The following is a 23,314-nucleotide window of genomic DNA, read 5'->3' as shown; positions in this document are numbered from 1 at the left end:
TTACCCACTGAGGCTCAAGGAAGTGACATGACTTTGCCAAGTCACTGAACCAGGGGTGGCACAGCCAGGGTTCAGTGCTCAAGGCCAGGTTCGTTCAGCAATCTCTGCCCTCTCCCTCAATACCCCAATCCACAGGTCTGCAAACAAGCAAGGACATCAGTGCTCCAGCCAGCGAGAAGCATACATGGTGGGCAGTAAAACTGCCAGGTGGGTGCCCAGTGCCCGCCAGGAGACACACACACACTTCTGCTGATGGGATTTCTCATGCCTCACCCCCCACAGGACCCCCATTCATCACCCACAATGGTCCCTGCTTATGTGTTTGCTGGAGGCACAGACACTTTCCTGCAGCTAAAGCACATGGGGAATATGGCCTCCAGCTCGGACTGCACGTATGGGTCTTACAAGGATGATGAGAAGCCCCCAGGAGCAGCGTGGCCGTGTCACCTCTACTTCTGGAAGGGGAAAAACGGGAAAGTCGACACTGTGTCAGGAAAGGGGCTCGAGACGTTTGCAATGTTCTGGGGAAGAACTCGGTGAGGCTGGAGGATGGGCCCAGAGTCCATGCACCTCGATCTTCCTGTTCAAAGGACTGCCCCCATCTCCCCGCTCTGTAAGGGCTACCGAGAGAAATAAGGCTGCAACGGGTCTGCTTTGGGCGTTAAAGAGGCTACGGAAGTGCGGGGGGTTATCTGCATTCCCCGACAACGCACAGCCAAGGAAAGGTAGTGAGATGACAAATGAAAGATTATGCTGCAAGATGATGCATGGCCTTGGATTTTTACCCCAAGACTCAGGCCTCCCTTACTCATCAAGCAGCTAACTTGTACGAAGTGCCAGGCGCTCTCCTTAGAGGTCTACATTTATGAGCTCACTTCATCGTCACGATAACCCTGTTGTCCCCACTTTACAGAGGAGGAAACCGCGCACAGGGAGGTAAAGTAACTTGCCAGAGGCTGCACAGCTGGCCAATGGCCAATCTGGGATTCAAACCCAGGCTGGCTCCAGGGCCCACCCTCTGAACCACACAGCCTGCCTCTCGGCCTCCCAGAGGCAAGTCTCGGGAGTCAGGTCAACGACACACCGGCACGGCAATTCCAAGAAACTATGGACGACGTGAAGTGAGGGCTGACTGCACTATCAGCTACTTCCCACCACTACCCCCTCCTCCCGCCCCATGAGAATGAGGCTGCGGTCAGACAACGGGGCAGGTGGAGAGAGGAACCGTCGTGCTTCTAGTTGGCACCAAGATGAAATTCTACGAAACACGGGCATGGGCAGTACAGAGAACACAGTTATGGTCACCGCCCCTTCCCCCGTTTGCCTTCCTTTCACACCCCACTGTTAAAACTAAAAAGTATTCACGTCATCGAAGAAGAAAAAAAAGCAAATCCATTTATGTCAGAGGAGCACCCGGGGCCTAAAAGTTAGAACTAAACCTGCTGGGTAACCTACAGCTTACAAGTGTGCGCTTTCCCCTAATTACATATGATCTTGTTTATTTGGAAATGCTATCTTGGTTATAACTAATCCGAAAGGAAGAGCAAAATCCAGGGAGGGAAATACACTGCCTGATTCACCTTTGTAACACAGATCTCTCCTAGTCTGATTGTTTTGTCTGTCACCTGCTTAACACACATAAGGTCAGCGGAGGAAACAAGAGCGCCCGCGGGCTTCAACACCGAGCCGGCGATCTTGGCCGACTCCAACAAGCAGACGGCAAGATTGATGAAGCAGGCAGGGAGATGCCGATGGAAGACGCAGATTGGCTATCTGCTGTGATCCCAGCCACCCGTCTCCAGGGGCCTCACCGCAGGTACAGTTACCAGGGTCACTGGAGGGGACGGGAATCCTACCAGCTTCTTAGTGGACCAGTGGAAAGAGGTGATGTAAGAGCACGGACCCAACACGACGCAGGTCCAGGTCTCAACACCGGTGAGGCCACCGTTAGACCTGAGCTGCTCGAACAGGGCTAAGTTTGGGGAGCCTAAGTTTTCATTAGCACCAATTAGGGTGCTGAGCGTAATACAAAGCACATCACGTTTACTCTTCATTACAATATCGTGTGGGAGACGGGAGCCCTACTTCACAGACAAGAAAGGTGAGGTGGCTTATCCAAGGTCACGGTTACAGCTGCGCTGAACTCAGGGTCGGGCAGATTCCCATGCCAGCCGTACACCTGAGCAAAGTAAGCTTAGTAACACAAAAAATAATTGTGGAGGGAAGGAAGAAATAAAATATTGGTTGTATTTTAAACAACAAAAAAAAGACCGAGAACTACCAAATGGAGCCAGAGGGACTTCTATCGTGCGGATGTGTTACCGGCCATAGCAATAAGAGATGACTTCTTAATGGTAGTGGTTTTAGCGTTCGGGTAAGCAGGGTACTATAGATGAAACTTATCTTGTAAGTCTAAAGGGATTTCCTCTTATTCCATTAACTTATCACAAAAATACTGCTGCCTAAGTCACAAGACTAAAAGAGAAAAAAAAAGGTGCATTGGTCAAAATGCATTTTTTTAAAAAATCTCTTCCTGCAATAATGCTTGGAAAATGGATCCAAAAACATATTCTTCGATGAACTAATGAAACACAAAGTCAAATATAGAAAGCAGACAAGATAGAGATGATAAACACCAATGATCTTTGAGAGACAAAAGAGAAAAAAAATAAATAAAAGATAGGCAGAAAGCAAAATTGCAGAAATGGAAGATTTTATTGAAAGAAAAACAGACATAATCGTGGATCAGAAAACAATCACCAAGCTTACAACTGAATAAACATGAAAAGAAAAAGAAAAAAGCCGTCCCTTTTTTGAAATCTAAGAAGGACCTCACTTATACAATTAAAAAATAATCATGAAAAGAAGAACATAACCCACCCTCCTTCCTTCGGAGAATATGGAACCCCAGTTGTCTTGGGTCTTTAATAAGCAGAACTTCATCTTATGGCAGGAATTCCCAACAGGGAAGATACTACCCTCAAGGGGCTGAAGATGGGTTCTTGTGGGGTGAAAAGAATCTACTCTTCTTAGGCACAGAGCCCAGATATACATATAGTACATGAACGGTATACCTGTGGTATTACATTTTCAGGGGGAATAGATATCTAAATCAGCTCCTTAAAGGGGGGAATTTTTCTTAAAAGTTGAGAAATACTGCCTCACAGAAATTCTGATTTGGCTTTTCACCAGAAATGTAATTCAGAATTCTAAGACACCTTCTCAAACTCACCGGGGTTCCCAAACTACAGGGGTAAAAAATGAGAAATACAAAGATGTGGCCGGGTAGTGGTGGGGAAAGGGCAGACGTTTTATAATGCTTAGAGGAAAAAGAGAGAAAAACCGGTGCGTTTTTCCAGGAGTTTAATCACCTGGGGTGTCCCTGGTAGCAAAAAAGGGAATTGCCCCAGGAAAAGGCAGGATCAAGAAGGCACAGAACTCACAGGCCTCCACAGCCACCCCGTCCTGGCACCCAGACAGCGGTGGTCTGGGGGCCTTGCTCAGAACAGGGCACAGGAAGAAAGCCACCCTATTTGAAGGTCAAAGCGGAACATGAGCCGACAAAGTGCAAAGACAAACTGCAAATCGCTTTCCTGTGGTTACTGAGAAAACTTAGGGCGTTAGCTTTGCACCCGCTCCCTGACAGCAACACTTCTGAGAAGCCAAAGCGTGAATTCTCTACGCTGCTCAGACCTGGCGGGCAGGCCCGTGAGCAGTGCCTCTGGCTCTCAACAGTATCTGTATTGCTAAGGATCTAAATGCAAAATATCTGTACTGCTAAGGATCTAAATGCAAAATATCTGTACTGCTAAGGATCTAAATGCAAAATATCTGTATTGCTAAGGATCTAAATGCAAAATATCTGTATTGCTAAGGATCTAAATGCAAAATATCTGTACTGCTAAGGATCTAAATGCAAAATATCTGTACTGCTAAGGATCTAAATGCAAAATATCTGTATTGCTAAGGATCTAAATGCAAAATATCTGTACTGCTAAGGATCTAAATGCAAAAGCGAAGAGAACTAGAGAGCCAACACGGGCACGTCCTTTTCGCTGGCTTCCTGGCCGAGGTTAGAGGCGGGCGCCTGTGTGTGTTTACCCCAACCTGCACGGGACTGACAGAGCTGGGGGCCTGGGCCAGAGTCCCTCAGAGGAACTCAAACCAGCAGCGCGGGTGGCTGTCCCGGAAGAAGAAAGAGTAGGCGTGACAGACGCTCCCCACGGGCCGGTGGTGGATCAGGGACCACAGGGAGTCCCCGAGCAGGACAGAGAGGGGCCGGGGGCCCCGGTGATCACCTTCCAGGGGCTTGACGATCTGGAGTTTCTCGGGCAGGTAGGAGCGGCTGCCGAAGGACATGCCCGAGAAGCCGGTGAACTCGGAGAAGCGGGAGTGCGTGCCCAGGGACATGATGCTCTCGGTGGGCGTGAGGGAGCCGCTGAGCAGCTCGCCCTTCTCCGCCAGCTCCCGGAGCTTCCTCTCCTGCTCCTCCTCGAAGAACCTCCTCTCCGACAGGTAGTTCTCCCGGCGGAGGGACAGCCGCCTCAGCGCCGTCTCCAGGTCGTGGGAGCCTGGGGTGCCCGGTGTCCCCGGCTTCTTGCTCTGCTCGTTGTTTCTGGAAGGAGGGGGAGACGGGTGAGCGTGGCACGCCCAGCAGGGGGCGCTGCACCACACACAATGAGGCCTTCCTGCTGAATGCGCAAGGGTGACTGTGGGTATTCTAAGGAAGCCACAGCAGGCTGTTGAGATGTAGGCAAAAATGGGGAAATGGCCCTGGCCGGTGGGCTCAGTGGTTAGAGCGTCGGCCTGGGAACGGAAGGATCTTGGGTTCGATTCCCAGTCAAGGGCACGTACCTGGATTGCGGGTTCGTTCCCCAGCCCCTACCGGGCACGTGCAGGAGGCAACCAATCAGTGTCTCTCTCTCATACAGATGTTTCTCTCCCCCCCCCCCCCCCTTCTACTCTCTGGCAACGGAAAAAAGATTCTCTGGTGAGGATTAACCCAAAAAAAGAGAAACAATGCTTAACCTGAAGAACTAATTCCCTCTGTTGCAGTGGTTCTCAACCTGTGGGTCGCAACCCCTTTGGGGGTCGAACGACCCTTTCACAAGGGGTCGCCTAAGACCATCGGAAAACACATATATAATTACATATTGTTTTTGTGATTAATCACTATGCTTTAATTATGTTCAATTTGTAACAATGAAATTTGGGGTCACCACAACATGAGGAACTGTATTAAAGGGTCGCAGTATTAGGAAGGTTGAGAACCACTGCTCTATTGGTTTTTTGGGGTGGGGGGGTGGGACTGGGGGTAAGGGAGAACAGAGGAAGAAGGCACTCAGGCAGAATGAAAACTTGCATACACGATGTAAAATCCAGTCCTCTCAACACCTCCCTGGGGAAGAAGCCTTCTTCAGCTGCGGCTCCTAGTTAGAGGAAGGGCCGCAGGCTCAAGGGACTCCCCTCTTTCTTCTTAAATTTAAGGAGCTGAAAGCTCCAAGCTGTTCTGACCAAGCAGTTTCCCAACTGGTCAGAAAAAACAATGTTATGCAGTCACAGGATTCGTGTGCACGCAGTAGACAGTGTGCAGGGGGCGGGGTTCTGCAGGGCTTCAGGATGGAGAGGGGCGACCCCTGCGGAGGAAGGGCCACCCGGGGACACTCGGTGTGGCGGGCACTTGCGGGGCGCCCCGCACCCCACCTTCCGAAGCAAACCAGATTCATGAGATAGAGCCTGGGTGCTCCTCAACCTTTCGAACATCCCAGTCACCAAAGGGTCCGTGAAACAAATGTCTACACTGTAGCCTTCACCATGAAGATGAACAGACACACGTTCACGTATCCCGCCCTTCGGCACTTTACAGAGCGGCAGACTCCCCGCCGCGTCCTGCCACACCCTTTCGACTGGTGACAAGATCGGCGTCAGGGCTAAGCCTGGGCTCAGCGGATCGGTGAAACACATCTGAGAACTGAAGGGTCTGTATCTTCCAGGCGATTCCTATCGGTCTCCCCCCTCTGAGGACTGACCCTGCGTTCACTCCACACCCATCCGTCTCCCGCACACAAAAGCACCAGCGCCCGCCGCTCACCCCAGGTTGGCCGCCTCTGCCTCCAGGATGATGCTGTTGGTCTTGTTGTCCAGGACGACGTTGCCGACGTCGCTGCCGTAGAAGCTGGACCGGGGGGTGCTGACGCAGCTGGACAGGAGGGAGTTCATGGCCGAGGACTGGTTGGAGCCGGGGATGTTCATGGGGGAGGGCGTCAGGGACCTCTGCTTGACCACCTGGTTGATGTTCCTCACGGTCTCGAAGACTCGCTTCTGGTGACTGGGGAGGATGCACACCACCACCCGTGAGTGAGCAAGTGTAGGAACGACCCTGGCGTTAAACCCTCCCGAAAGGATCCACGGGGAAGCCAGGAAGGTAGCCGGCCCACGTGAGCGCCCAACAACCTGCCCTCCTGGGCCTTGCACGTGTTTCTCAGGGTGCTGGCTGGAGTGCAGGAGACTCACCACCCACTGACGTCGGGGCTCTCACACATGCTTGTGTCCTAACGGGGATGCTAGCAGGAGCGATCCTGCTTCCCGCCCCCCTCCAGCTTGGCCTCCAAATAAAAATACTCAAGTCGTGCTGTCTCCCGGCTAGTTCTCCTTCTTCATGAGCATCGCCCGAAGGCAAACCCCAGGAGGCAGTGTTTACTGCTCTGCACCTAACAGGGCTCAGCAAGTATCTGTAGAAGGAGCACGTCCTGACCATTCCCACACGGTCACGTGCCGCTCGATGACAGGGCCACAGTTTGAGAAATACTTCGTTACGCAGTTTGGTCGCTGCGCGAACGCTGCGGCGGGCACTGACACACGCCTCGGTGGCGGAGCCCAGGGCCCCGAGGCCGCAAACCTGTCCCGCCTGCTGCTGTGCAAAACCACCGGAGATTAAAGCAAACACAAGCGAACAATGCGATCAAGAGACGCGGTGAAACGGGGGTATGTGAGGCTGCTGCCGGCGTCACACGGCACACTAACAGCAAACTTACTTTTTTAAGTAGAGAGGGTACCCTCTAAAAATGATAAAAAGTATAATAAATCCATAAACCCGTAACCGAGTCCTCTATTGTCATTGTCCAGCATTCAATACTGTGCATAACTGTATGCGATGCTTTTATACGCGTGGCAGCACCGTCAGTCTGTTTACACCAGCACCGCCACGATCGTGACGCTTTGTGTTGTGACGTTGTGACAGCTTTGGTGTCACTAGGTGGCAGGAGTTTTCAGCTCCTTTTTAACCGTATGGGGGCCCCCGTCGTATGTGTGGTCCGTCACGGACTGAAAGTCATTATTAGGTGGCACATGACTGTATAAAAAAAGCAAGACTTCAAGTCAGTCAAACTTCTGAGATGATGAACATCAGATCAGTCTGTTTTTAGAAACTATTTCTAAGAGCAGAGCCACACATTTTGATGCCCATTTGTTTCCTTTTAAGGAGAAAAGGGCACGTTTCCATAACGGACGCATCTTTCTGGGATGGGGCCGAAGCTCTGGATACGAGCCACGCGCAGGACCCATCATCCCTCTTCGGTTCTGCCTCTGGGGTTTCGGTACAGAGAAAACACGATGAAATCGGACCCACGGGTTCCTCCTCGCACCTCAGCACGAGGTCGCGAGTTAGGGAGAGAGATGGCGGAGGCCCACACCCCTAAACGGATCCAGAAGGGAGTGGACGCCTTGCTCACACCCCTGAAGGTGTATCTCGCACCCTGCTTTTCCTCTTCCTAACAGATGTTAACGTTTTAAAAATAATGGTTTTCACTGAGAGGGAAGATGAAAATGAGTGGAGGTGTCAAGACGGCACTTGTGTGGAGATGTTAAATACATCTCTCCGTCCCAACCTCCTGGAAGATCATAATCTATCTTTAACAGCTGGGGGGGATGTCAGCTGTGTCCTCTCATTTCCCTTAGTCTGTGGAGGGACCGCAGTGATCACTGTTGGTGCCTGAGGCCCAAACATGGCTCGTTTTGACCACCGCTGGGCGCCAGGTGGTCCCTTAGGGAAGCTCAGAGGTAAGGCCTTACGCGATGTCTGGTGACTCGGGCTCTTCCAACTGCAGCTCCTTCCGCATCGTCCCCTCGATCTCGGCTGCCAGGGAGTCCTGGGAAAAGCCAGAAGACACCCGTGTGAGCTGCAACTCTATCTCTAAAAGAGGCTCGTGCTCGGGCTGGCCACAGAAGGGTAAACTGAGGCCTCAGAGACCACAAACGTCCCACAATGCAAGGCTGAGAGCATTTGCCATGGTCAGAGGCCCTGGCTGAGCCATCCCCAGGCAGGTTCTGAACACGGCAGGCACAGAACGGCACCGAGTGTCCGAAAGCCCCTTTGCTTCCATGCGGCTGAGGGTCTGAAAGCAAATCCTACGCTCCCTTGGCCAAACCACGGAACCCCAACTGTGGCCACAGGAGAGGCGGGGAACTTAGGGAGGAAGAGAGGCCTGTTCCGAATGACACTGATGGGCAAGTTCCCATGGACCGCCCCGCTTCTGAGCAGCCAGGTGAGGTCATGCCCACAGGGGCTGCACTAAGCTATTGTCCTCCCCGTCTGGGGGCTGGTAACTGCTCAGCTCACACAGGTTCTGAGCCGCCCACCACTTCTCACTGTGTGAGGTAGAGCCCTACGGACAATCCCACACACGGATATAGGGAGACGCCCACAGAACCAGGTGCAGGCAGAAAAGCACCTGCGAAGGCCTCAGAGGAGGTCAACGTAAGGGCTAAAGCCGCGCTGACCACCAGCATCCCCGCGATGCCGGGAATGCTCCCTTTCTGTCCAGCGAGGGGCCACCAGCCACCCGGGGCTGCTGAGCCCTGGAAATGGGGCCCCTGTGCCTGAGGAACTGAATTCTTGATTGCATTTAACTCCAATGGATTGACGTTAGTTTGATTTAAGTACCTTTAATGCATCATGCACTTTAAAGATAGACATCTTCAAACACAGAGCTGTGCCATCAGCTACAGAGAGAGACAAACAAAAGCTTCATCTCAGCGAACAGGAACGCTGAGGCTCTCTGCAGAGGAAACCCGGCCGCAGATTTCCAACCCCACTTTCCTCAGGCAATGGTTTCGATCTGAAAAAACACAGGTCTGTCCTGGAGGGTGGGGAATGCAATGGGGAGAGTCCTAGGGTCTGGAGACCACTGCGCCCCGGTGAGAAGCCAGGAAGGAGGGAAACCGAGGCGAGAAGTGTGTAAAGCTACACAGGCGAGTCTGGGAGCCGGTGTGGTCAGCTCTAGTCGAGGAACTGGGGGACAGAACACTCTTCCCGGGGATCCCTGGAATCCTGGATCGCCAGCCGGCCTGCTCCTTGGGGAACTGACCACGTTGTGTGCCTTTTTGGTCGCAGTAGATTTCAATCAGGTCGAGAGAAGAAGAGAGAGAGCTCTAGCCTGACTTGGATGTATGAGAGCAACAAGGAAAAAGAGGTCATGATCTCGGACAGGGGTGGGGAACGTCCAGCCTGCGGGCCGTAGAAGGCCCTCGAAATCATTTGGTCTGGCCCTGCCCAGGCAACTGCAAGCAGGACTTGAAATTCAATAAATTTAGGAGCTTTTTTTTCCATAGCAACATAAGTTTATATTAAGTGAATGATATTAAGCAAATGAGTTATAAATATCCAAGTGGCCCTTGGCAGGAAAAAGGTTCCCCGCCCCTGATTTAGGAAGAGTGGACCAGACAACAAGGGGTGGGTGAAGGGAAAGAGCCCCAAGGATAATTCAGAAGGGGCTGAACTCAGTACCTTCTGAGTTCCACAAACACTTCCACGGCCGTCCACTCCCACCACGTTCAGGGGAGCTTCTCTCAGACGTTCTCTCCTTGGAACCCGGTATTTCATCAAACCATGGAAACGGAGCCCAGATACAAACATTCTGGGCCGCTGTTCTCCAGTCTGTCCGCCCACCACCCGAATCTATTAAGCACCTGCAGCTCTAGGGAAACGGCAAAGAGACAAGGTGCTCGCCTCCCAGGGCCGCGGCGAAGAGAGGACAGAGTGAGGGAGCTCACCACGTCTCACAGGGACGTGACCAGCCAGGGCGACTGCCCAAGCACCAGAGGGAGAGCTGACCTCCTGCCAAGCCCCTTCTCAGCCCTGCTCTCTACAGCCCAACAGTGAACAAGTCAGGCCAGGGCTGAACAATGAGACGGCGGGGAAATATGGACAACATAACCCCCCCTTCCCCCCCGGAACAGAGAGAAAGATCTTTTTAGATCACAGATACTGATGCCACCGGCATAACGATTAACCGGCCGACAGAGAGCCAGCAGCACCACGCGGGCCACTCAGGAATTCTGGGATGCACTGGCGCAGCCGAAGTAGCCCATACCCTCATCAGATCAGAAAAAATCATGGATAAGTAACACCTTCCCAACACCCGAGGTTACTACTCCATCTAGTTCCTCTCTCATCAAAGCAGGCGGAGAAAAGGTGAGTGTGAGAGGGATGGAAAGTGAAGAACCCGTCTGTCTCACGTGGCTAAGAGGCTGCCAGCTGGGCTCAGGAGCCCGCAGCTCGAACCCGATCCACGCTGCAAAACGAGAGGCCGCCCCCCCAGGCTCCACCCCAGCCCGCCTCTGGGTGAGCCCGGGGTGTCCCGCGCAGCAGCAGCGGAGGCACGGAGGCACGTACCATGGGGAACAGGCCCAGCGAGTGGTAGCGCCGGGACGTGGTGTTGGGCACCGTCTTGTTCCGGAGGTTCTTGAGCTCCTCTTGCGCCTCGTGGAGCATCTCCATGCACTCGGCGTACTTGTCCTCCAGTTCGCGCAGCTGCGGGGGACCAGGGAGGCAGCTCGTGAGCACCGGGCACCTGCCCGCCCACCCGCACAGCCAGCAAGACACGCACAGCCAGCTAGACACGTGCACTCGGGGAGGCCTCTGAAGCCAAACGCCTGAGTCCTCACGGGGAGCACGCTTTCCGGCTCCGAAATCTCCTAAACCTCTAACCAGGGAGAACTGAGATTAGCAACATCCATATCCGAACGGGAGCGCTCATCAAGACACCCCGGTCTCAAGGGTGCCTTTGAATGGGCTCCCTTCACGGGTGTGCTCTGTGCCGTCTCTTACTGGACTGTTTAGCGAGCAGGTATAGAGCCCGGCCTCGCAGACACTCGCAACCGGTAAGTGCCTCAGCGGGAATCAGCTCAGGAGTCAAAACAACCTTCCATTCAATATAAAAATGGTTGTTGAGGGGAACACAACCCCCGGCCCGTCAGCGGGAGAGGCTGGTGCCCCCGACCTGGCACCGGGGGCCCCGATGAAATGAGGGGGAGCGGCTTACCTCGGCCGTGAGCTGCCGCTGGGCATCCTTGGCGGCCCCCAGGTGCTGCACGAGCTCTTCATTTTCCACTGCGCACTGAAACGCACAGGCAGTCAGCTGCTCCTGTCCCGCAGGCTGCTCCCGCGGCGGCTCCGAAACGTCCCACTCCCCCAGCAACCCGCTCCGTTAGGACCTGGGCCCTCCCACAGGGACCCTCATCTTACACCGAGGACATGCCGTCTGTGATCACTTTGAAGGCCGTCTTTCCTACATTCACGCTCATTCCCTGTGGCCCACCCCACTCCTGCCCCTCCCCACCCCTCCCCCACAGACAGCTGTTCTCCGGAAGCGCTTCACCCCACGCGTCCAGCAAAGGCCAAACACGGGAAACCAGACTGCCTTCTGGCTGCTTCATCTCCAAGTTAAAGGGGACACCGGCTGCTGCAGAGCGCACAGGTGCGGGTGTAACAACAACTACGAGACTAGATGATTCGATTCCCAAACGCCGTATCTACAGCAGCTGTCGTGGTGGATCCTATCAATTTGAAGATATTCCGAGGAGGAAAGTGGTGATGAGGAGTACGCTACTGAGGCCACTAAGCCAGCGGTTCTCAACCTTCCTCATGCCGCGACCCTTTAATACAGTTCCTCATGTTGTGGTGGCCCCCAACCATAAAAGTATCGTTGCTACTGCATAACTGTAATTTTGCTACTGTAAACAATATGTAATTATATATGTGTTTCCCGATGGTCTTCAGCGACCCCTGTGAAAGGGTCGTTCGACCCCCAAAGGGGTCACGACCCACAGGGTGAGAACCGATGCGCTAAGTAAGCTCTTTCTCCAAAAGGCAGCCACTCCTAAGAGATGAAAGGAAGGGCACTGCCTCCCAGGTCAGCGGCCCCTCTCGACCTCAGAGCGGCCTCCCGGTGTCGGCCAGAGGAATGGCGGCTTACCGCTTTGGCCTTCTTCTGCAGGTCCACGATCTGAGACAGCAGGTGCGTGATCTCCTCCTGCTGGCGGGCAGCGTCTTCCGTCTTCTTGGCCAATTCCTCCGAGATGCTGGCGATCTGCACGTTGGCGTCCCCTTCGACCCAGAAACAACCAGCGCAAGGCGAAGTCAGAACCGCCCCCCCCCCCCCCGCCCCGAGCAGACCGAGAGAGAATTGTTGCTTTGTGGCTTGTACAAGGGAAAGCCCCTCTATTGTGAGAAGGGGGTGGGGCGGGGGAGGTGGGAGCAAAGAGGGCATATGACGAAGGGACTGGCAGTGCCCGATTTGCTCGATGGTGAAGCATAGCAGAGCCGCTCCCCCTGGCTCCTTCCGCCATGAGGGGGAGCCTGGCTCCCAGCTGTGGCTCCCGGGCTCACCGTGAGAGCCTAACCCGCTGACCAAGGCTGCCTCCCCAGAGGAAATCAGGTGGCTCCTGGAGCCAGCCAGGAGGTGCCACACCCATACCAAGGTGTGTCTGGCCAAAACTCACTCTCCACCTGTGAACAAGTCCCTATATTCCCGGGAACTCCCGTCAACCCTGCTCTGGAAAGGAAATACGTGCCCAACGCAACCCCTCGTGTGTTTTCCACCCACAGTCAGAGCCAGGACTCATTTCACTCGGTTTAAACAGAGGGTGTGTTTCATTTACTTAGTATGCTGCCGAAACTCAAAATATTCTCTTTACCGCTCTGTCTAATTTTAACTCACAACGGGGAGGGTGAAAAGAACTCTCGCCTCAACTTTCACAAATCAGATGACTAGAAAGCAGTTTTTCCATATCTCCAACATAGGACTCTGAAGCTATACCTAACTGACCAATAAAATAATTCCAGTAGAAAACAAAATTGAATACCAGCGAGACATTAAGACAACGTATGACTGACAACCTAGCCCCCAATTTCTCACAAGTAGGGTGACTCCTGAGGGTGCCACAGAAGATCTGGGGGACCTCTAGCTTTAAGGAAAACGCCACTGAGCCCCAGCTGGCAGGGAGACTGGACTTGGTCAGGGGATGTGAACCTGTGTGCTCATAACGAGGGCAGGTGCAGAAAGAAAAAAGAGGGAACAGGGACATACTCAGCTCCTTCACGCAGTCGTTGACCAGCTGCTGCTCCTTCTCTTCGTAGGTGATGGTTTCCGTCTTCAGCTGGCAGGCCTGTGTGTGGACAAGGCCCAGGTGAGAGGCCCCATATTCACACCTGCACGGCTGGGGCAGGCGAGGTTGGGCCCTGGAGCAAGGGCTCACCTGGGTCTGGGAAGTCACCCTTCGGCATTTCCCCACCTGTCACCTGCTGCACCCTCAAATACAGAAAGTCCATCTGATTCCCCTCTTTAGTGAGTGCATCTCAGATTCTCAAAGCTGGAAAACGTACCACGAGAGGGCGCCCTCCAAAGCTATGCGCACAGGAGCTGTACACCCTGCTTCACCAAAACTCTACGAGCCATCCTTGAGTCCAGTCTGTCTGTCTATTCATTTGTGTCTGTCCTGGTTCACAGCCTGAACCCCTTTGTGACTCAAAAAGTGCCTAGGACACAGCTCTGCCTACCATGGGCGTTCTAAGGCTAGCCACAAGGAGAATGGCTAACACATTCACCTACTATGTGCTGGGCACTGTCCTATGAGGTTCTACTAAGTTGGAGTTAAATCTCTTGCATTCTGCTGAGCAAAAACAAGGTACGAGATGAAAGCAGTAAAATTCAGAGGCCCAGGAGCTATCCCAGCACTCTGTGTAGCTTGCTCCCGGCTAACAAGGTGGGAGGCTAGAGATCTGGACACCCCAGTTAGACAGAAGGTCCTGGCCCCACAGAGACACCACACTCCTGAAAGCCAAGGAGGGGCAGCGGACTCTGGCTGGGATCAGGCTCCCTGGTTGATTTAGGTCAGCAGTTCTCAACCTATGGGTCGCGACCCCTTTGGCGGTCGAACAAACCTTTCACAGGGGCCACCTAAGGCCATCTTGCATATCAGATATTTACATGACGATTCATAACAGTAGCAACATGACAGTTACGAAGTAGCAACGAAAATAATTTTATGGTTGGGTCACAACATGAGGAACTGTATTTAAAGGGCCAGAAGGTTGAGAACCACTGCTTTAGGTGAAGACTCTGACGAAGGGGCCATTGCTGTGTGCCCAGGACTAGTGTCTACCTGGGGCAGACGACACTGGGAGGGGCAGCACCAGACTCAGAATGGGGAGCACTGGGCGAGTCTTGGCTCGGCCACTGGCTGGCAGAGAGTTAAGACAACTGCTCAGTAAACGAGGGGCTGGAAGAGGTGACTTCTGAGACAGCGTGACCCCTTCCTCATGCCTCAGTGTCCTGTTCAGCCCAGACATGAGATTGTTTCCAACGTGTGGGCAAGTTCAAGGTGACGGGTGGTCTGCCCTATGGGATGAGCTTTGGGGGTGGGGTGGGGAGAGGGCTGAGCCAGCTCAGGTGGGAATCAGCCCCGACTTGACAAACAAGGGCCTGATGGACAGGCTGCACCACCCCTCTGGCTAGAGAGCAAAGACGCACTGATGCTTAAGACAAAAAGTACTGAATTTGCAGCGTTTCTAGATAGAGACGGGGGGTGAGGGGAAGCAGTGTGGGGTCTGGCGTCACGGAGACTTGCAAATCCGGGGTCTGTCATCCACTGACTTGCACGGCCTTGGGAAATCAAAACTCCCGGCAGCCGGGGTCCTGTCTTCCCAACGGAAATGAGACGCAAGTCACCAGCTCCCAGCCTTGCTGTGGAGATTTTAAAAAGCAAGGCAGCTCTGGCCAGTGTGGTTCAGCTGGCTGGGCACTGTCTCGTGCCCGGAACGGTTGCCAGTCCCATTCCCAAACACGGCACATGCCCAGGGGGTTCCGGGCTCGATCCCTGGGAGGGGGTGTGCAGGAGGCAGCCAATCAATGTTTTGCTCTCACATCGATGTTTCTCTCTCTCCCTTCCTCTCTGTCTAAAAAAAATCAATTAAAAATATTTTTAGAAATAAATAAAGTAAAAAATAATGCAGGCAAAGTACCGAGCACAAAACCCAGCCAATTAGGGACCCTCAGAAGCAGGAGCTCCCAGTGTGTCTTTGCTCAGTCTCAACTAAGAAATGTGTCCCCGAGTTCTCAGGCACTATTTCCCCGGGTACTGTTTGGTGTCACCTGGGGGGACAGGAAAACGAGGCCTTCACACTGGGCCTCCACGTCATGCCCGTAGAGCTGGAGAACACCCTGGAAAGATCCCCTTCTACCCTGCAAAGGGGGACAGGTTGCCACCCACCCTTGCCCCTCCACACGCTGCATAATTCACCAGCGGGTCCGCCCCAGCCCTGGGAGGCAACACCCAGCACAGGAATGAGCCAAGGTTCAGGTGGTTCTGACAGAGAACCTTTGCGAAGGGCAGATAAGGGGAACAGGGCCGCCACCCCCCAGAGCGGACAAGAGCAGGGTGCGGACGCCACCTCGGATCGAAGTACAACGTTCTCCTCTTCCAGGTCCTTCAGCTTCTTCTGAAGAGAATCCAGATGAAAGTAATTCTGGACTGAGGACGATGACTCATTCCTCTTCAACCTGGGGAGAAGGTAAGATCGCGTTCTAGGGAGAGACACACTCCCCCTGCCGCCCGGTGCACCACGGGGAGGCACACAGCCCGTCTCCAGGGGCGTCAGGACACGTGCAGGCGTGACAATGGCCCATCCGGCTGCTCCCGCACCCCCAGGACACACAGGCTCGCTCCCACTTCAGACTTACAACCCAACCCTTGTCCACAATTCGCAGTTGTCACGTTGCCTCAGAATTCAGGGAAACTGGCTCTATCTGAAGCCCACACAATTCTGAATGCCTGGGAGTTTAATATGTATAATGCACTTCTGGGTGCCAACTGCTGTTTCAAATACAGGTATTAAGTCACTTAATGCGCATAACCCTATGAACTAAGTGCTAGTCTTATTATCCCCATTTTACAAATAAGGAAACAAGCACAGAGAGGTTAAGTAACTTAGCCAAGAACACACAGCTAAGAAGCCACAGCGTCAAGAACTGAACTTAGACCATCCGGCTTTTGAGTCCATGCCACTAACATGAGGCTCTGCAGACTCTCAGAGAAGCCCCCACACCTCCTGTTCCCCAGGTCCCCTCACAGCACCTCAGGCTTCAGAACCCTAATAGCAGAGCCCACCCTGTCACCTACCAACATGCCAGGCCATGTCAGTCTGAACTGACAAATGAACAAGAAGCCCCAGTCAGAGGAAAACAAAAAACCTGTCCTTCCACGTCCCACTGAAATGGTGACACGGTCTGTGCCAGGCACTGGGAGGTGCCTGGTTGGAGGAGGCCGGAGCGGCTGACCTGTGTTGCTGGAGAAGGTGACCGACCCTGCCCAGGCAGCTCCAAGGACATGGGCGGCAGCCAGCCTGTGCTGTGACCCCGGACTCCAGGGACTTACGGGGTTGAGCACACGGACTCGGGCTCGCTCTCCTCCGCGGCGCTGGTGTAGAACTGGAGTAGCTCATCCTTCATGGACAGCTCATGCCGGAGTTGAGACACCTGCACAAACAGCCAGGCCGTCGTTCACGCCCCTCACAGGACCACATCCCCACTCGTGCTCAAACACCTGCTGCTCAGTGACAGCGTTTTAAAAATTCCTCCTTAGCCCGGCGGGCGTGGCTCAGTGGTTGAGCGTCGACCTGAACCAGGAGGTCACGGTTTGATTCCTGGTCAGGGCACATGCCCGGGTTGCGCGCTCGATCCCCAGTAGGGGGCATGCCGGAGGCAGCCTATCAATGATTCTCCCTCATTATTGATGTTTCTATCTCCTTCTCCCTCTTCTTTCCTCTCTGAAATCAATAATAATAAAAAAAAATACATTGATCCTCCTTAAAAGTGAAGGCCTTTAAATGATTTTTGTTCTATTCAGAGAAAACAGTTACATTTCATCCTCTTTGAGAAAAATACAATGAATTACTCTTCGCCCAAAAAATCCCTCTGCCTCAATTTACAATTTTTACTTTGGTATGGAGAAGAGGTGAGAGGGGACTAGAAGTTTCTAGAATGATGTCTGGGGGCAGATAGCTTAGCCAGTCAGTAGCTGGGCAAATGCCCAGAGTCATGGGTCATCTCACCAGATGGGAGATGAGGCCCCACTGTGGGCAGGAGACACAGTGAACAGGAGCTGCAGGCAGCGTGCTGTGTCCAGGTGGCCAGGCGAGAGCAGGCGGCTCTGGGCTCAGGGCTTGGGCGAGCCCTCGGGGGCCTCTCCGAATGGGACCCTTTCCCTCACCCTGGACGGCTCCTGTGGCCCCGGCACCGGCTCCTCACCTCCTCCCGGATGTGCTCCACCTGCTCCTCCAGCAGCTCGTTCCTCTCGGTGAGCATCTTGTTCTTCTTCAACAACGACTGGCCAATCCGAGCAGCCAACTCTAAATCCCGCTCTTTCTGTGAAAGGCAGAGGGAGAGCAGAGATTTTTTTAAAAAAACTCAGACGTCCTGAAGGAGCCCACGGAGGAAAACAAGGGCATTTAGAAATGACAGAGGGATTAATAATTCACCATCCATTCACCAGCACCAGACACCCGTTCAAAGAGGTGTCCACTCTGCCCACGTAACCTGCAGGAGCTACGCAGGCCCTGGCCCTGGAAGGAAACCTTGACATCTGATGAAAACAAGTCTCTGTTCCAGCAGGAAAAACCTGCTTCCAGAACGTTTCTCTGCAGCTGCTTTTGGTATTCGTGTAGTCATCTGATAGCCATCTCTCCGGGAGGCCTGCGGCTGGGCTACCTGTACTGCCAGGTACCAGCACATGGAAACACCCAGTGGCCAGCTGCTGAATGAATGAATGGACCCAGAAATTCCAGACTGTTTCTGTGAGAGAGCCAAGTATAGCAAGAAGCAGGGAGGCAGCCTCTTCGGCACACGTTAAGCTGGAATTGACCCGGTTCCTTGTACTTGCCTCCTATGAAACAAAAATGTTTCTGGATACTCTGAAATGCAGCAACACGTTTCTTTTACTTAATGGGAATCTACTTAGGCTTTGTTTTACTTATTTATTTTTAAATATATATAATTTCAGAGAGGAAGGGAGAGGGAGAGAGAGAGAGAAACATCGACGATGAGAGACAATCACTGATCGGCTGCCTCCTGCACATCAACTGGGGATGGAGCCGGAAACCCGAGTATTGAACCATGACTTCCTGAATCACAGGTCGATGCTCAACCACCACTGAGCCATGCTGGCCGGGCGAGGCTTTATTTTTCTAAAATACTTTCCAATTGGAGCAACAAGGCATAAAAGTTGCCCTACTTCAGAATCAGAGGTGTGTCCCTGACACAGAAGTGTCTGTTGGTTCAGCTGGTGACATCTCTCAGAGCAGGACGCCGAGGAAAGCCTTGCGGGGCCTGTCAAGGGTCCCGACAGTGGAGACAGTGGGCGGCCGCCATCGCCAGAAGCAGACTCCCTGAGTCCGCCGGAGGGGCTGTTGGCCACGGGGTCAGACTCAACTTGCTCACGTTTAGGTGGCGGTTGGCAAGGGGAGGAGACCTCTGGGAACGAAATGATTTCAGAAGCCTGTGCTAATTATTCTGCTCACCTGGCGTGAAGGGCAGAGGAATGGGAGTGGGTAGTTGTTAAGAAATACAACGTAAACAGAGCCACGCTAAAATGGAGCCGGAGCTGCCACCCCAGGGGCACTGCCTTGCACGTCTCATGCCTCACACCTCTGAGACGTTAAAACAGGGCACAATCCCCTTTAGAACGAGCCTGGGTAACCTCGTGTCCCAAAGAACTGTTTTCAGGATAACAAGCAAGCAGATATTATGACAACAGGACTGACGGACGACTGGACTGGAAACTCAAACCCTTCTTTAGAATAAACATCCCCATGTGAGCTTTTCTGCACCAATAAGAGTGTCTTCCTTCTACTGATGGAACTGTCCCCATTTCTCATAACTACCCCTAAACTGGAACATAATTTCGGTTTCTGCCTAAATCAGTGCTTCCTGAACAGCTATTCTTCTTTGTCTGTTAACTCTCAAATAAATGCTTGTTGCCTCTCACTTTGAAAAGCCTTTTATTTTTAGGTTCATGTAGTTAAGATCAGGAAAAAAAGAAAAAAAGCTGGGCAGGAGTCAGTTGTAGCTTCTGATCGGCTATTAACTAACTACGCGGCCTCAGGTCAAGGTCCCCGCTCTGCGAGGATCAGGAACACTCCAGATTAGCTTTCTCCAAAGACAGGCAATAACCCTTGAGCAGGTTGAGAATCACCGTAGTAGTGGCAGCTGACGATTCGGTTTAAAGAAATTCAACAGCGCAGAAATGAAATACCAAAGTGCCTTCCACGTAATAAGGGTACGATTTCACACACAAGCTTTTGCTTGTCATGTATTTACTTATGTGAGTCCTGGGCCACAACCTAAGGTGCATTTCTCACAGCGGGTTCAGGTCCACAGTTTACCTGCTGCAGGTGAACTGTTCAACTCTGAAACTGTGAGAGTTTGGGTTCTGATGGAACATCCCTGGGCCTGCTTGTCTGTCAGATGGAGGAGGGCAGAGGGGCAGACTAGCTGAGATACCCTTGAAAAAAATCTTCCAGCTTAATGATTCACTGACTTGTATCATTAAAAAAATCTATATATGTAAAAGCCTAAGCAACTGGCTGACTGGCCGGTAGCTATTGCTGCACTGACCACCAGGGGGCAGACGCTCAACGCAGGAGCGGAAACCACAGGCATGGAAACATGGAACAGACTGATGAATCTCAGAGGAAAGGGGGGAAGAGGGTAGAGAGGAGGGTGGGAAGAGAGTAACCAAAGATCTTATATGAATACTAGAGGCCCGGTGCACGGATTCATGTACCAGTGGGGTCCCTCAGCCTGGCCTGCGCCCTCTCACAATCCGGGACCCCTTGGGGGATGTTGGACTGCCGGTTTCAGCCCGATCCCCACAGGCCAGGCCAAGGGACCCACTGGTACACGAATCCGTGCACCAGGCCTCTAGTAAATAAATAAAAATCAGTAGCTTTTATTTCTAACTTCTTACACATCCACCGAACTCCTCCGTGCAACAGCAGCACGCCTTCCCTTGGCTTATCACAGGCATTCCACTGAATGACTGGAGGTCAGAGTGTAATTTTGGAAGACTCTGGATTGATAGGGATTTGCACCCCCGCCCCAGGTCCTCGACGGTGCTAAGGCCCGTAACTGCTGTCTCCACTGTCCCAGAAGCCAGCCGGGTGTCACGTGAAGTGAGCCGTAAATACCCCAGCTCATTCCCACAATTTGTGTCTCCCCAGCACTCCCTCCCATGGAACAAAGGTGGCCAGTGAGTCTGCCCACTCAGCCAAGATGCTCATCTCTGTGCAGGCATCCACGCCAGCTACAGTGTCTATCAAGGAGGGTCCTCGCTCAATGGCCCTGGATCACTTCTCAGACTCAACAGTGGTGCCTGTTTGGCACCTGGAGGAAAGGACCCAAAGGGATTGTGTGAGGGAACTTGCATGCCTACCTGTCTAGAGGCTGTAGTCCAAGTGGTTTCCGCCGGAGGACACTCAGCTAAAACTGCGACACCAAGTCCATGTCCCTTAGAAGTGTGGTCTCCACCAAGTTCACTCAAGTCTACTCGATTTCACTAGAGCAAGTCCTCAGACTTGTACCCAACAGGGGCTTAATGCCCATTGGCTCGTTGCCTCACTGTTCTGCATCTCCAGCATGCAACCGTAGGGGTTCAGAACGAGTCACCCCAAGACGTGCCTTTGCAGTATGCAGATTGTTTTGAGCTAAAGGCAACTCCTGCCCCTCCCTTAACTATCGAGAACTTACATTCGGGGCATTGCCCACAGTAAAAGGTTATGAGAGGTAACCTCTTTTGACATAACTAAGTGCAGGACAAACTTGTATTTACCAAGCATCTGCTCTTCTTCTCATCCGACAATGACCCTTTGAAGCACCCAGGCTCGTCCTAGCTCAGGATGTCTTATATGACCATGGTCCCTTTCTGTCTCCCATCCTCTCCTGCAGGTGGGGTCCTGGACTCTCTCGTGTATGTGGGGTTCCCATGCATATGTCGGTATTCGCTTGGGTTATTTTCTCTTGCTGATCGGTCTCACGTCTACGTGGTTACTAGGCCAGCCAGAAGAACCCTGAGGGTGGAGGAAACTTTGTGCCTTCTCCACACCTCTGAGCTGCAGTTCCAACAAGCACAGCCTCGGCCACACTGGCTAAGCCTCAGCCACATTCTGTACACACATCCCACTGCAAACAAGTCAAGCAGAAACGATAACAAGGAAGACCGGCTGGGAGAGGCAGTGCGAGAGCAGGGGGAGGCCAGAGCCCAGGAGGACCAGGAAACAGGAAGGGGAAGAAGAGCGAGTGGGCGGGAGCTCAACAACCACGCCCCTCGCCCTCCTCATTGCACCCCGTCCCCACCCGGCCCTGCCCCACTGATCCGAGCTCTCACCGCCTCTGCACCAAAAACCTAATCCTTATAGGAACATAAAGAAAACTCTGCTGGGAGGGGGGGATAATAAAAGGGCAAGACATTCTAGTAAAAATAGTTACGGATGAAATGAAAACAACAACAAAAAAGTTCCTGTAGGTAGTGTCTCTGGCTTCTCTTTTCTAAGGTGGCAGGCTGGCCGAGTGTCTCTTGGAGAATTATAAGAACGAAAAAACTCCCATTTCTTACCACCAGCCAACAGCGTTTACTTCTGAATGCAGGGAAGCAGCTAGGAAAGGACCACTGGATTCAAATATGGCGAGAAGACAAGACTACAACTAAATAACTTAGGCCCTTGGAGATAGGCTATTACAGAATGGGTTCTTTTAGTGCCCGGGAAAGGTAGCTGGGTGGACTCATTCTCACTGCTCACTCCCTCTTCCCAGACAGGCTTTGTTTGAAAACAGGGTGACTTGCGGCTCAGCCCCTTTAACCAATGAACACAACCCTGGAGCTGGAGAGCACCCTGCCGCCCACACAGGCAGCTAACTCATCCCATTCACCAATTTTAGGATAAAAAGCATGACTAGCGAGCCCTCGGAATAACCCTCTCGGTAACCGGGGAGGAGGCAAGCCTTGCCCAGAGGTAAATTCCAAGCAGCACCGAGCTAGGGCAAACTGCGAATCCTGTCCCCGCACACCCAGATGCAAACGCTCCACACTGGCCGTGCTTTGGGGCCCTGTGCAACCCCCCCTGCCCCCCTCCCCCGACCTCCCAGCACCCCATCTGCATGTGGCAGGCGTGCAAACCAAAGCAAACGGTCACGGTGGGAGGGAACGGAACCAAAGCCAAGACAAGCACGCGCAGTACAAGGTCACACGCCTGGGGCAGTGAGGCGTTCACCAGGAAACCCGCCTCTTCCAAAGAAAGGCAGCGACTCAGCAGTGATTCCTATCAGGACAAGGGGAGGAGTGGCGGAGACCAAACACCCCGATACACACGTCCATAATAAAATCCCCTTAACCTGCTGTAAGTAAAACAGAATACATTGCAAAGATATGGGTAATTATATTTTTTTTTTCTGATATTTTTTGGATGCACTGAAAATATATTGTGGGAATGTATTTTAAGGGTTTTTAAAAATCTTGAAACTGGGTATTCTAGCAATTCTTTCCGTGCTTACCCAATTCTGTATCATTCATACATTCATTGTAAAACCTAAAATACCATAAACAAACTTACCGCTACAAAGAACTACAAAGCTATCAATACAAAAAATAAAGCCACTAAGTCAGTGGTTCTCAACCTTCCGGCCCTTTAAATACAGTTCCTCATGTTGTGACCCAACCATAAAATTATTTTCGTTGCTACTTCATCACTGTAATGTTGCTACTGTTATGAATCGTCATGTAAATATCTGATATGCAGGAGGGTCTTAGGCGACCCCTGTGAAAGGGTCGTTTGACCGCCAAAGGGGTCGCGACCCACAGGTTGAGAACCACTGCTCTAAGTGATCCCCTGAGAAGGCCCCATTTCTGAGATTCTTCCCTGAGACTCACGGTAATGCATGCTTTAGTCAATACCAATTACAATCGGTCAATTCTGAGCGACCCTTTC

The 23,314-nt window shown here is 52.6% G+C and overlaps 1 protein-coding gene across 12 annotated transcripts in view; it reads right to left on the bottom strand.

The window, feature by feature from the left end:
• Positions 1-23,314, bottom strand: part of TRAK1 (trafficking kinesin protein 1) — a 93,846-nt gene that overhangs the window by 14,816 nt on the left and 55,716 nt on the right. For all 12 annotated transcript variants that reach the window (XM_036333265.1, XM_036333264.1, XM_036333259.1 and 9 more), the window contains 10 exons: positions 17,586-17,702; positions 16,714-16,814; positions 15,731-15,839; positions 13,368-13,446; positions 12,255-12,385; positions 11,322-11,396; positions 10,673-10,810; positions 8,071-8,147; positions 6,092-6,328; positions 4,299-4,615 (listed from right to left, as the gene is read on the bottom strand). In XM_036333265.1, coding sequence (XP_036189158.1) covers positions 4,299-4,615; positions 6,092-6,328; positions 8,071-8,147; positions 10,673-10,810; positions 11,322-11,396; positions 12,255-12,385; positions 13,368-13,446; positions 15,731-15,839; positions 16,714-16,814; positions 17,586-17,702 — 1,381 coding nt within the window. The remainder of the gene's footprint in view (positions 1-4,298; positions 4,616-6,091; positions 6,329-8,070; positions 8,148-10,672; positions 10,811-11,321; positions 11,397-12,254; positions 12,386-13,367; positions 13,447-15,730; positions 15,840-16,713; positions 16,815-17,585; positions 17,703-23,314) is intronic.

The sequence above is a fragment of the Myotis myotis genome, unplaced genomic scaffold, assembly GCF_014108235.1.
Source record: "Myotis myotis isolate mMyoMyo1 unplaced genomic scaffold, mMyoMyo1.p scaffold_m19_p_13, whole genome shotgun sequence".
In the NCBI taxonomy this organism is placed as follows: domain Eukaryota; kingdom Metazoa; phylum Chordata; class Mammalia; order Chiroptera; family Vespertilionidae; genus Myotis; species Myotis myotis.
This window is presented reverse-complemented; position numbering and strand designations above follow the sequence as displayed.